The following is a 14911-nucleotide window of genomic DNA, read 5'->3' on the forward strand; positions in this document are numbered from 1 at the left end:
AGGTTTCAGGTTACCCAGGTTAAGCAAATTGTAAATAGAGATTTCCTTTCTAATCCATCACTTCCTGCATCAAGCAAGGACTGGATCAGATTTCATTCATGTTTCTCAATGGAGTTTAATACCAACTGATTTTGAGCCATAACAAGAAAAAAATACTTTGCAGTGAATGAAGTCAAAACAGCCTAAAACAGCCCAACAGACAGAGCTGGATAGGGAGGCAGGCACACACACAAAAACCAACGGTTCGATATGCCATCCTAAGAATACTACACAGGAGAATGGTTATAAAAATGAAGTGCAAGATTCTTCCATCAGGAAGAAATAAATCAATTGAGAGATGGGAAGTACCCAATGCCAGCTTGGAAGATTTTTGAATGAGGCTTTCCAGCAAGATGGAACAAAAAGAATGCCAGCCGGGAGGCAACATCCTCCTGTGCTATTAGATCGAAAAGATTAGATGGTTTAACAGAAAATGCCAGAGAGGAGCAAGCCCTTGAGCATTTTACTTCTGGCTGATCTATCTTGCCTGTAGCTTGTGGAGAATATCAGACAAAATGCTTTTGTTAGTTATAAACCGAAAATGCTAATTTGAAATAGCATAGACTGCAATTTGACTGAATACTGTCCTAAATTATAATAAAATTCCCTGGAAATAACTATCGATTTTTCTTATTTCTACAACACTAGTGATTTCAACCGAGTCGAGTATCATCGTGCATCAACGCCAACCAAAGTTGGCAGCCTGTACAACCATCAATTCCTGACACAGAAAACCCAACTCTCAAATAGGGAAACAGCACACACTGCAAGCCAATAACAATGCAGAAAATCTTACCTCAGAGCCAAGAGAATTCGGATCCTCTAGCTTTGCTTTTAGAACTAATGAGATCACCTGAATTCCCAATTAGGTGAAGGTCTTGTTATCACACCCAAAGAACAATTTACTCTGTGCACAATACATCGCACTTAACAAAGACTTCGGATTTCATTTCTCTTTTTCCCACCTCTCCCCAAAAGTGAAGCTTTATTTTTGCCCAAATTTGTTTTTTTTTTGCTGAGTAAGGATTGAAGCAATAAGCAAATTAGATGGAGTTTGCAGATATTTTTATTAAATATTAAAATATGCTGTTGTTAACTTGTTTGTACAACCTTTCATTGCACGATTCATGTCTTATAAGCTAGATCACTCACTAATTTACGACAAATAGTATTCAAAACACCCTAGGCAATTTAAGACAGTTTGTTTAGTGGGGGAAATAGGGAGAAGCAGGGGTGGGGTGGGGGGCCATGCCAGGGGGGCACAAGGAGGAGCACGCCAGGGAGAGGAGAGCAAGAGAAAGAGAGATGAGTTAAAAAGAGTGACACCCTGTTAATCGGTGTAGGACTGAAAAATAAAAAGAGCAGGAAACACTGTTTTGGATGTCAGGCAAGGATGTCTGGCTCTAGTGAAAGTGGGAAGAAATTGCTGATTTTGGGATTAGTACATTGTGGAACACAGCATTAGCCTCTCATTTACCATCACCAACTGGCATCACAGGAGATCCACCACTACAGATCTAAAAGCCAGGTGACTCTACAGCAAGATTCTCTTCTGTAATTCATCACAGCACTCAAACCCGTTGATGGGATTACCAGGTTTTAATCACTCCCCAGTATTCATTATTGCCTATCCATTGTATTGAATGTAATCTAGTAGTGTTGTTGTTAATTCAGTTCAACATAATGGCAGACATGCTCAAAATATTTATGCTACATCTACTTAATTGTGGAAAATTTCCCATAATACAACCGTAGAGGTTTTTACCAAATTTGAGGCACATCTGGTGATACCAGTTAAGCCACACACAGCAGAAACCAGCTGTTTATAGATCTATAACTAACCTGGCAGCAACCTGTGACGAATTAAGCATCATACTGCACAGTATTATAAAGGGGCAAATTTACTGCAACATGTATAGTTATAACATTGATCTCCTACGTATAAATTAATACCAAAATTCAGACCAGGGGCCAAAATTCAGAAATTTGCATTATCTAATAGCAAAAGCCAACCCAAAATTCTGCACAAACTATTTCCTGAAGGGTTAACCTCTCCACCAGCAGAAACCTATTAGGTTTTAACAAAATAAACTCAAAGGCAGTAAGCCACATTTCAGTTTGTATTGCTACTTTAATCCTTTTAAATTTATGAGTGAAACAATCCACAATGAAGCATCATTCTAAGAGATGAATGGATATTTTCCAATAAGAATATTAGCTGAAGGAAAATATTCTCTGTCAGCATCCCTGGTGGTTTGGTTGGCAGTGTGTAAAGGAGCTATATGAGCAGTGAGGTGCCAGGTTCAATACATGATCTGTTTTGGTCTGTTACATTTGGAATGTTATAACTGGCCTCAGCACCCGGAGGCCATCTTCACTAAGATGTGACTTGGACAAGGAACATGAGCAAACTTGCACGATTGTAATCTAAGCAAAAGTCAATATATTTAGGGAGAACAAAAAGAAAGGAAAATAAGGAGCAAAAATCCAAACTATTAGCAAAGAATGCAAATATAAGGGCTTATACAACTGCTAAGAACACTTAAATGACCTGAACTGGTCAGTGAAACATGCCAATTGCAATCACAGCTTTTATACGTCAACACTTTCCAGGCTGATCAGGACATGTACAGACAATGAACAAAAAGATTGAAAGCAATCTGTACTATGCAGCCATTTCTCCCGTAAGTACCCTAACAACTCCTCCATTAGAAAGATGCAACGCTATTGCCAATCCTTCTCTACCTTAATTGTACAGGAAATAAAATTTGCCATTTTCTCAAAAGGAAAGAGAAAGCTAAGCGAAGCAGGCCGGTCATAGGCTGTAGTAAGAGAAGCCAAACCAGCATGTCCAACACTGGATGACGGTTACAGCCATTACAACAAGTGTATACCGCAGTGTCAAAAATAGGTCAAGTGTGAAAAGCTTCTTGGGCAAATGAAAGTGGTTACGCTTGTAACCACCCAAAAAAATACTAAAAACTACTTTCACCCTTCTCATTAGTGTCACTGGTTTTCCAATAAGTTGCGACAAAGAATAATTTTCTTTCAGATTGCTGCTTTACCTTAAGACAGGTGGACAGTGGTCAATCTTGGGAAACACATCTAGAAACAACATCCTCAGAGTTCAGAAAATTCTCCCCATAAACTCAGTTTTCAACCCAAACAATACTTTATTAAAAATTAACAGAATTTATGGAACAGCAGCCTAATTTGTATTAGTCTAAAGCTTACAGCATGTGTGAAATAACAACAGCTGGATTTCACAATTATGGAGTGACCCAGCAGGATAAAATAATTCACAAATTGACATTTTTCAAGTTCATAGTCCTTTTCTTGTATCTGGCAGTGTAATTTAATGCAGATTAGAGACATCACTCATACAGGAGGTGCAGGCACTAATATGCAGAATTGAAACAGTAGGTGTGTAGCAAGGCTCACATCCATCTACCTAACCCCTCAAATATCACTGCACCTAGCATATCTGGTAATATTCAACACTTAAGCAAATGATAAGCATCAAATAAAAGCTGAGATACTCAAAACTGCAGAAATAAATCCTTATTTTTATTATCTGCCTCACAATTGCTGGTTTCTTTCCAGTTTGCAAAACAAAACAAGTTATACCTGCTTAAATCCTGCCTTCTCTGATCAGTTTTGCATGTTCCATTTAAGATTCTGTGACAAGCTGCACAGTAGGGCACTTGGCTGCTTTCAATCTAGTGCACTCTATTGTGGATCCTCTAATTACAGACCTCATTGTGTAGACTCATTAAATAAATAACCACTGCTCCGTTATTCTCTCCCAAAGCCCTGAGTTCACAGTGCTGCTTACATAGATCAGAGTACTTATGGACTAAATGCAGGGATCGTTTTAAAAACAGGAAAGTCTTTCATTCTCTGCCACCCAGCCCCCCACATTTCCTCTAGTTCCTTTCTCTACCACCACCTCACTCCTAGTCTTATTGCCTTGCTGTCTGAGAATGAAAACTGGCACCTTACAGTTGAGGCCTTTGCCAATGTTGCTCAGGATCCAGCTGCTTGTGTCTAGGGATGAGGCAAGAACACAAAGCTCACCCTCTAATTTTCTAATCCCTCCCTTTGGGGGAAGTTCATGTTTACTTGCTTTCTGTCGCAACAGCACAGCCAAGATAATTGGTCTAACCCCTGTATCCTACTACCGTTGCATAGCACCAGCATCCCATAGGGAAAGGATGGCTTATAATAAAACAAATACTAAATCCAAGAGTTTACACAAATAAATTTATACCACTAATGCTTCAACAGCAGTCAAGTGCTGGTAAGGCTTCTCCTATTGGGTGTTGGAGTCCACAGGTATACCGTGAAGGTGGTGAAGAAATCTTTACAGTCAACTTTTTGAAAGAATTAGTGAAGAAATTAGGACTCTTGTTGCATCAAATGAACCACCTGTACATTCCATTCCTAACTAATCTGATTTAACCTCAAAGCAAAAATGGGAACTATATGTCATTTTACTCCAGATGCCTCTGTTGAAACAATGCAGGTCTTTCGCAGTTCTTTAAAAACATACTCTGCAGACTTTGCTTTTTTCAAGTGCTTATTTTATATCCCTTGAGATTTAACTTGCAAAATTTGCTAAGAATCAAGAGAATGAGTTCAATTATGGTGCACAAAAGCAGTTTTTGATTCATGAGCAAAACTTGTCTCGACAAAGTCGATCAGATACAAGATTGGTGCATGTGCTGACACCCATATGTTACATTAGTTGAAGGAATCAGATGCATGATATCATCAGAAATGTGGTCTTACCATTAGAATCAATAAATTCTATGCATTTCTCGATGAAGACAGGAATAGGCTTCTCCACTGTCACTACAGAAGTCAGAGGCACTCCAAAATAATTGCTTTCCCAAGTACTCTTTGAAATGGAAGGTCGAGATTTGGGCTTGGGCTTCTGTGAATGAAGGAAATATGCAAAAGATTTAATAACATAAGAATCTACATTCATAGCACATTTAACAAAAACAGTGTTGAGGGCTGATAAATTCTCAGATTAAACTTCAGGGATATGATTGTGGAACAAGACAACATTACGCTTGCTCTCATGCTCAAGATCCATCATAGCTCTCTGCTATCATGTGAAATGAATTGCTCATATTTAGGATTTCAGTCAATAATGGCAGTTTGCATTAGAACATTGACTATAGTTCAAAAAGTATTTCACTGGCTGTAAAATGCTTTGAAACAGACCCAGGTTGTGAAAAGCACAATGTAAATGCAAGTCTTGTTTTCACATTTAGCAAATAAGGCATTAACTGCAATGCAGCATCTTTTTTCTTCAGGTCCACCTCACACACCATTGTTAAAAAGGTAACACTTCCACAAACTGACTCAAGAGACCTTCTCACTACACCACTGCAAATTAAACATGACTCATGTATAATTAGCTGGGTGGTAACAACTGCCAAATGCAAAGACAAACTAAACATAGCAAAATAAATCCAAGTTTATAGACAAGCTCTGGTCAGGCCACAATTTAAGTATTGCTCCAGTTCTAGTCACCACACTTCAGGAAGGATGCAAAGGTCTTTGAGAGGGAGGAGAGATTTACCCGACTTGTTTCAGGGATGAGGAATTTTAGTTACAAGGTTAGGTTGAACAAGCTGGAATTGTTCTTGAAGTGAAGGAGGTTGAGGGGAAATCAAAGAGGTCTACAAGATTATGACAGGTTTAGATAAAATACACGAAGAAAAGCTTTTTCCATTTGCTGATTGGGACATAGGTTTAAAGTTTTGGGCAAGAGATACAGGAGGATGCGATGAAAAACATTTTTTTTTAAACACATAGCAAGTGGTCATGGCCTGGAACTTGCTGAGGAAGGTGGTAGAAGTGGAGATAATGATGTCGAAAGGAAATGCATGGGCACTTGTGGGAAGTAAACCTGCAGAGCTACAGGGATAGAGTGGGAGAATGGGGCTGACTGGATTGTATTAGAGTGAGTTGGCATGGACTTGATGGGCCAAATTGCCTCCTCCAGTGCTGTAATGACTCTAGGGTTCTGTAGAATCTGAGTTTAGACAATGGCAACATGCATCACACCAACATAAATCTATGAATAACAAGAATGTTCAGAAACAGATGAGACTTCCAACTGAAAACAAGAGATTTCTAAAACAGCAGCCTTAGATTTTTTTCTTCCATTCTGACACCACACAGAGGAGAAAATTAATTCTGGTTAACAGGACTTAACATGGGAATGCTACTCCAGCCTGCACAGAATTTTGAGGAATTCAAGATGGAATCTAATAGTTAAAGAGGAGGGAAAGTTGCTGCAGTAATGCTGATGTTTTTCACATGTTTTGCAAGCATAGTATTGGCTAACATGGCACTGAACAGTCTTTCCAATTCAGACAGCTTGTGTCCATAAAAATCTGAGCAACAAATGTCAACTGGATTGTAGCACATAGCTTTCAATTGAATTTTGGGCTTGAAGCAAAAGAAACAGCAAACAACATTGGCGTAACCTGACAAACAGCACCAATTTACATGCCAAAGGAACGCTAAGGTTATTAAGGTTTCATGTGCTAAGAGCAATATGTAAATTTGTAGAGATGCAATTTTGCAAATGTCGACTCAAGATTATTTTGAAAAGAAACTAATCCATTAGAACCATAATTTAACAGGAGATCCATCTGAACAGCCTATGACAAAGCTGTGATTGATCATGTCAATAACTTTTGTTATTGGCTGCTGAACAACACAGCACTCTGCTTATATCAGAGAAGCACCGAGATATTTGTCTAAAAAAAAAACCTACAATTTGGTTTGAGGCCAATATTACACTTAACAGCACCAAGATCGAGTGCAACTGTTAAGTATTTTCAAAGTGGCCTGGAGACTGGTGCTGGAATTATGATGTTGGTTATGTGCATGGCTATGGTTATTCACTTAAGGGACATTTTTTCTTCATTCATGGGATGTGGGCTTCGCTGGCTGGGCCAGCATTTATTGCCCATGCCTCTTTGCCCTTGAGGTGGTGATGGCGAGCTGCCTTCTTGAAACGCTGCAGCCCACTGTCCTTATTGAACATTAGAAGTATAGCATTACGTCAGCGAAGAGAGTAAAATTAGCAAAAAAACCAAAAATTGCCTCCTTTCCACTTCAGCTTATATTAAACCAATCTCCCTCTCCCTGGTCTGTAAAATTAAAAATGTTAGTCTAATTATAAAGAAAATCCAGCATTCATCTTCCTCAATGTTTAAAGAATACATAGCTGTATTCTCAGAGTCAAATTCTTACAGCATACCATTAAGAATACAACTTTATTAGACTTCCAAGCCAATCTCCTGTGACACAGCGCATGAGGAATCAAGGCCAAGCATAGCCTTTAAGTGAAGTAGGCTTAATGATTAGGGATAATTAGACTACCATTGTATAGTACATAGAGGAAAATAAAAGTGTTGGTAGCAAGACTTTGCCAGAATTTTTCAACTTTCAAAGACATGTAATTTAACAACTTGTGTTTCAATAGCACCTTTAACTTAATAAACGCTTACCAGGAGCATTAACAAACTTTGACACTGAGTCACATCCTGAGCTACCAGGACAGATGATGCTTGGTCAAGGGGGTAGGTCTTAAGGTGCGTTTTGAAGGAGGGAGAGGTTTAAGAGAACGAGTTCTAGAGCTCAAGGCCTTGGTTGATGGGGCCACAGCTGCCAATGGTAGAGTGAAGGAAATCTTGTTCAAGTGGTTAAAATTGTAGGAGCATAGCTATCTTGTAGGTTTGTAGGGCTGGTGGAGATGAAAGAGATGGATGAGGGGTGACAGCATGGAATTTTAGAATTCAGACATTGCTTAACTGGAAGCCAACTTAAGTCAATGAGCACAGGGGTGACATGCTAACTGGTCTGGGTGAATTAGGGTACGGAGAACAGTTTTAGGTGACTTCAAGGTTACAGAGTGTAGAAATGGGTGGCCAGCCAAGCATATGCTGGAATAGTTAAGTATTGTCTAATGCAAAGAGCGGTGAAGCTACTCATTTTTACATGAAGTTTTTTGCTAGATTACTTCAACAATCAGCAATGATTTCCTCTGTGCAACTGTAGAAAAATATCAAACCAATATTCTTTATATAAAAAGTGTCTATGATTTCACTACAAAAGGCACACTGAAGTAGCAGTCCTTGCCCTTGCCATTTTTGTCTTTCTGCAACTGAGGTGAAAAGAGCCAAGTGGCCTACTCTTGCTCCTAGTTTGTATGTTTGAATGTATGTAAGTTGAATTGTAAGAATAAATACTTTGGATTTAGTTTAATTACCTTTCAAGCTTAGGAGATATTTATACAGGACTTTGCCTTAGATGATGAAATAACTAGGGTAAATTCCACAATAGATTGTACATGACCTGTGGAAGGAGTGGGGTTTACAGGTTGAAAGGCCTTTTCTCATTCCACAATTTATATTTTTTCTTAAAAGGTTACATGGGTGAATACACATGGAAAGTGAAGCAATGCCAATAAAGTCAAGGATTTGAGAAATTTTCAGTCTCATAATCAATGCTTCTTAGAAGAGCGGAAAACACATTCTAACCAAAATTAATTATCTTTGCACAAAGTGAAATTGCTAGGAAACTAGCTCAGAAGAACTACTGAATTAGACACTAATACACACCATTAAAACAAGTAATGACTATATGCACATATGTAAATTCATCTCCCTCATTATTAGGAACTCTTCCAGTCAACGCACAATGAGGTCACTATTTACCAGAATACTCAATAATCCTTTGACAGAAACAGACATGAATGGATGCTAAATTTGAACATAAACACCACTACCATAATTGGATATTACCACTTAACATCTGAAGTATACAAGGTGATGCTCTCTCATTAACATTTCAGTTTGATAAATTCACATCTGTGAAAGATATTTCAGAACTATACACCAATCAGCTCAGTGAATCCTGCCTCAATGTAATGTCACATGGAGGTGATCTTATGCCTCATCCATTTCAAATATACCATTACCCCAAGGAGTTTAAATAGTAATACTTAACATTAAATATGAAGGCTTAAATATAATATTTAAATAAAACACTCCTAGAAAACCACAACTGCAATCATCACCATGAAATATAGCTTAACCTTTTACTTCTGAAGCTCTCAAAATTGTTACTTGATCAAAAAAGAACTTCTAAGATAATTTGAGATAATTCCTGCAAAAATCCATTTCCAACAGCAAAATAGTCCGTCTTGACTTGCCTTTCAAAAGCGAGTCAGATAAGATCACTTTCCTCCAAAGTCAACTTTTTCCTTTGCAATTTCAAACCATGTTTATCATGGTTGAGTTTTATGAGAAATGACAAGGCCTGGTTAACATTACTGCCATGATAATTTATTACTACAGAAATTGTGACTTGCCAATCCAAAACTATGTTAACCCACCATAAAGCTGGAATCTGTAGATTTTTAAGCATAATTGGCCTGCAAGGAATGCAGGGACAGTGAAGAGAGTTCAAGAATCAGAAAGCGAAAAACAGCAATTTGCATGCGGTAGGTTTGTCGAGCGCTCCTTGTGGCAGTCAAGCATGGTACTAAGTTTTGCAGTGAGGCATCAGCCAAATGACTTTCACAGTCTGCTCAGGGAAGTATGACAGGATTCATCTCCTCCTTTTCAAGCAGGGCCTTGGGGGCATTATTTGTGGACCATTGGCTGATAAGCTTATGGTCAAAGGTGCTCCTCTGCACAAACTTTTCCACAAGAAACAGGTGGTGCAGCACTGTCCAACTGAATGGAGCTTTCCTCAGCATCATGACCAAAACTATCCTTCGCAACACCAGGAACAGATAAAAATCATGCAGCAACACTTGGCATATGCACATCAAGGATCTATGCACAGTTTAATGCAGCACACACAAAGGTTGAGGGTGACGTTGGATACATCTTCTCTCCCCATGTCTAGAGATTTGAATGCAACATCCCTGTAGACACATTTTCAACCGGCAAACAAAGCAGAAGATGGCTCAGAGACCACCATGTCACAGGAGTGGGTACAGGCCAGACTTGCGCCATTTGGAGCAATCTGGAGTACTTTGCATCTCAGGTTCTCACCCACAATGAAGAGAGAGCATTGCTTCCATATGTCCAAACTATTGTGCCATGGCAACATGCTCCTTTCAGTTTTTGGTGCAAACCCTGGCCCCTCAACCACATTCTCAGTAGTTCAGCTAGTCTGGCCTGATGAAGGGGATGAAGGATCAGTTGGCCCAGTTCTCAAAGAACACGGCCTCGCTCTTGAAGTGATTTACTTTGGCTTGCAAGGCTAGTTTGAACTGGTCACAGATGCTCATCATTCTGCAAGCCAACGTATTGTCAGTGTTTTTTTTTTATTCATTCACAAGATGTGGGCATTGCTGGCTAGGCCAGCAATCTTTTAATTGCCCATCCCTACTTGCCCTTGAGGAGATGGTGAGCTGCCTTCTTGCACTGCTGTCGTCCAGGTGGTGTAGGTACATCCAGAGCGCTGTTAGGGAGGGAGTTCCAAGATTTTAACTGTGAAGGAACAGCAATATATTTCCAAATCAGGATGATGCGTGGATTAGGAGGGTAACTTGCAGGTAATGGTGTTCCCATGCATCTGTTGCCCTTATTCTTCCAGGTGATAGAGGTTGTGAGTGCTGTTGAAGGAGCCTTGGTGAGTGCATTCTGTAGATCATACATACTGTTGCCACTGGCGCCGGTGGTGGATGGAATGGATGTTGAAAGTCATGGATGGATTGCCGACCTCCACTGCTTTGTTCTGGATGATGTCCTTCTAGGTGGTAGAGATTATGAGTGCTGTTGAAGGAGCCTTGGTGAGTTGCTGCAGTGCATTCTGTAGATCGTACATACTGCTGCCACTGGCGCCGGTGGTAGATGCAATGGATGTTGAAGGTGATGGATGGGGTGCCAACCTCCACTGCTTTGTTCTGGATAATGTCAAGCTTCTTGAGTGTTGTTGCAACTGCACTCATCCAGCCAAGTGGAGGGTATTTCCATTGCACTCCTGACTTGTGCCGTGTAGATGGTGGACAGGCTTTGGGAAATCAGCATGAGTTACTCTTGGCAAAATTCCCACCCTCTGACCTGCTCTTGTAGCCAAAGTATTTATATGGCTGGTCTAGTTCAGTTTATGATTGATGGTAGCCCCCAGGATGTTGATAATTAGGGATTCACCGATGGTAACGCCCTTGAAATGTCAAGGGGAGATTGTTAGATTCTAAAACAAAAACAAAAATAACTGGAGAAGCTCAGCAGGTCTGGCACCATCTGCGGAGAGGAACATAGTTAACGTTTCGAGTCCGACTGACCCGTCAACAGAACTAAGTAAAAATAGAAGAGGTGAAATATAAGTTGGTGGGGGGGGTTTGGGACAAGTAGAGCTGGATAGAGGGCCAGTGATAGGTGGAGATAACCCAGACACAGGGACAAAGAGGTGTTGATATTATCTAAGCAATGTGCTAATTAAGGGTAGAAAGCAGGACAAGCAAGGTACAGATAGATAAAACAAAAAACTGCGGATGCTGGAAATCCAAAATCAAAACAGAAATACCTGGAAAAACTCAGCAGGTCTGGCAGCATTGGCGAAGAAGAGCAAAGTTGACACTGAGTCCTCATGACCCTTCAACAGAACTAAGTAGAAATCGGAAAGGGGTGAAATATAAGCTGGTTTAAGGGTTGGGGGGGGGGGGGGGATTTGTTGGGACAAGCAAGCAGTGATAGGAGGAGATAACCAAAAAGGTACAGATAGCCCTAGTGGGGGTGGGGTGAAGGAATCAAAAAAGGCTAAAAGGTAGAGATAAAACAATGGATGGAAATACATTTAAAAATAATGGAAATAGTTGGGAAAAGAAAAATCTATATAAATTGGGGGAAAAAAAATTAGATCATGAACTCTCTCCTCCATCCCCTTTCCGATCCCCCCCCTTTTTTTCCCAATAATTTATATAGATTTTTCTTTTCCCACCTATTTCCATTATTTTTAAATGTATTTCCATCCATTGTTTTATCTCTACCTTTTAGCCTTTTTAGATTCCTTCACCCCACCCCACCCCCACTATGGCTCTCTGTACCTTGCTTGTCCTTTCTACCCTTAATTAGCACATTCCTTAGATAATATCACCATCTTCAACACCTCTTTGTCCTTTTGTCCACGACATCTTTTGGTTATCTCCACCTATCACTGGCCCTCTATCCAGCTTTCCTTGTCCCACCACTCCCCGCCCTCCACAACCAGTTTATATTTCATCTCTTCTATTTTTACTTAGTTCTGTTGAAGAGTCATACGGACTTGAAACGTTAACTGTGTTCCTCTCCACAGATGCTGCCAGACCTGCTGAGTTTTTCCAGGTATTTTTGTTTTTGTTTTGGATTTCCAGCATCCGCAGTTTTTTGCTTTTATTTTTGTGAGATTCTACTTGGTTGTAGATGATCATTGCCTGGCACTTATGTGGCACGAATGTTACTTGCCACTTATCAGCCCAAGCCTGAGAGTTGTCCAGGTCTTGCTGCATATGGGCACACAGTACTTCAGTATCACGGGAATCGCGAATAGTGAAATTTGTGCAATCGTGAGCAAACATCCCCATTTCTGACCTTATGGTGGAAGGAAGATTAGTGATGAAGCAGCTGAAGATGGTTGTGCTGAGAACACTACCCTGAGGAACTCCTACAGTGATGTCCTGGGACTGAAATGATTGACTGCCCACAACCCTTTTCTTTAGTACTAGGTATGACTCCAACTAGAGGAGAGTTTTCCCCCAGAATACAAGAATGATTCCAGGGATAAACAATTGTAGCTATGAAGATAGATTGGAGGGGTTGGGACTATTTTCCTTGGAGAAAAGAAGGCTGAGAGGAGACGGGGGAGAAATATTCAAGACCCTGAGGGGTTTGGACAGGGTAAATAGTGAGAAACTGTCCCCACTCAAGACAGCATCAAGAACTAGAGGACACATTCAAAATAATGGGCAAAAGGAGCAAGTGATGAGGAAAAAACTTTTTACCCAGAGGTGGTTGGAGTCTGGAAAGACTTCCTGAAAGGGTGCTGGAGACAGGTTCCAATGAGGTGCTCAAAAGGAAATTGAATTGCTATCAGAAAAGAAAGAATGTGAAAAGTTACAGGGCTAAGGCAGGGGAGTGAGATTAGGTAGAATGCTCTTTCAGAGAGCCAGTATAGGCTCGATGGGCCGAATGGCCCCCTCCTGCAGGGTAAAGATTGCGATTCTTGGAGTTTGAGATTCCCAGTGACTCCAGTTTTGCTCAGGCTCCCTGATGCCACAAGGGCACTCCCCCTCAGATCCTTCCTGCATGTCTGGAGTCTCATTGCCTCTGCACGCAACCCTCAAGGTGGGGAAGAGACTGGTCACCTACCTCCTGCAGGAGCGTGCCTCTGCAAAACAGGTCTGCAAAGAGATGTGGTAGTTTCTGCCAAGTTTCATGCTGAGCAATCCAGGACTCTGGTCTACAGCCTCATCCCTGGAGGACAGACAGATGAGCATAAACTGCTGGAAGAGCATCAACTCGGTGAAAGATGCTCTTTGGTCTGTCCAAAACTTGCTGGCCTTCCAATGCAAAGCGTTGCCGTTGGCTGAATGTTGTAGACTGGCGCATTCCACATTGCATTTTGAGGGACATGCGAAAGCTTGTGTAGCTGCTGGAAAGGCTCAATGGGGAAAGACAATCATCCTGACACAGTATACCAACGTGCTGGAAATGGTGTAAAACCCCTTGGATGGTATGTTCGACATGAAATAAATACTATAAATATAACATGTAATTGTAAGTGTAAGGCATCTGAGTACCACATACAGTATTCAAAGAAACTGATCTGGTTTGCATTGTGCAACGTCCAATATGAACTGTTACATAATGTACCTTTATAAATCTGATGAAGTATATTTTTGGAAAAGAAACACCAAGTTTTGCGTTACAGTAGTAGCATTAAAATCTAAAAGAAATCTAGCATAGCATTCTTCTAGATATTATTAAACATTCAGCACAGTCATCTCCTCAAAGAATTAACAACTCTGATAATTCACCTCACACATCATAGCATAACTATATTTATGCAGTATCGATAGCATAGTAATATGTCCCACGGCTCTTCAGAGCAGCACATGCAAAACAACTCTGATGCCATGCCACAAAGGGAGGTATTAGGGCAGGTGACAAACATCTTTGATCAAATATGAACGTTTTCAAGGATTCCCTTAAAAGGGGAGACAGAGGTATAGAATAGAGAGGAGAGGTTTAGGGAGGGTATTCCAGAGTTTATGGCGGGTAATGACAGAGCAATGAAAATTGGGGATGTGCAAGAGGCTCAAAATTGGAGAAACGCAGTGACTGGAGGGTTGTAAGGTTAGAAGAGGTTAACTAGAACATACAACAGAAAAACAGGCAAGACTTAGGGATGGGCGAGGTGGTGGAAGGGTTTATGAACAAGGATAAAGAATTTTTTTAAATCATGCATTTGTCAGACCAGAAGCCAATGTAGGTAAACAAGCACAGGAGTGATGGGTGATATGGGCAGATTTTTAAACGAGCTGAATTTTCAGAGGGTGCCAGCGGCTGGCTAGGAAAGCACTGGAGAAACAGAAAACATCAAAAAGATTTATCAGTTATCACTTTCTATTTTTGTTTTATTTTATTTCCATCCAATGAATCTCTTTCTTCCTCACTGGAATCTGCTGATTCATAATGCTGGGGATACATCCCCATGGACCAGGAAACCCACCACTACCTCATTTAAGTGGCGCAGGTGTCAGTCTAGACAGTGTGTTGCCAGCCTTTCGAAAACAACTAATCCAAATTCAATACGCGCCCAATATCCACACAGTTGCTAATAAAGT

General features: G+C 40.4%; 1 protein-coding gene across 1 annotated transcript in view; it reads right to left on the reverse strand.

The window, feature by feature from the left end:
• The window catches only part of arhgap35a (Rho GTPase activating protein 35a), a 121178-nt gene that overhangs the window by 46932 nt on the left and 59335 nt on the right, over nucleotides 1–14911 (reverse strand). Inside the window, exon 4 of the mRNA XM_041179504.1 lies at nucleotides 4831–4975. Within this exon, the coding sequence (XP_041035438.1) occupies nucleotides 4831–4975 (145 nt within the window). The remainder of the gene's footprint in view (nucleotides 1–4830; nucleotides 4976–14911) is intronic.

Source organism: Carcharodon carcharias, chromosome 34, assembly GCF_017639515.1.
Source record: "Carcharodon carcharias isolate sCarCar2 chromosome 34, sCarCar2.pri, whole genome shotgun sequence".
NCBI lineage: Eukaryota > Metazoa > Chordata > Chondrichthyes > Lamniformes > Lamnidae > Carcharodon > Carcharodon carcharias.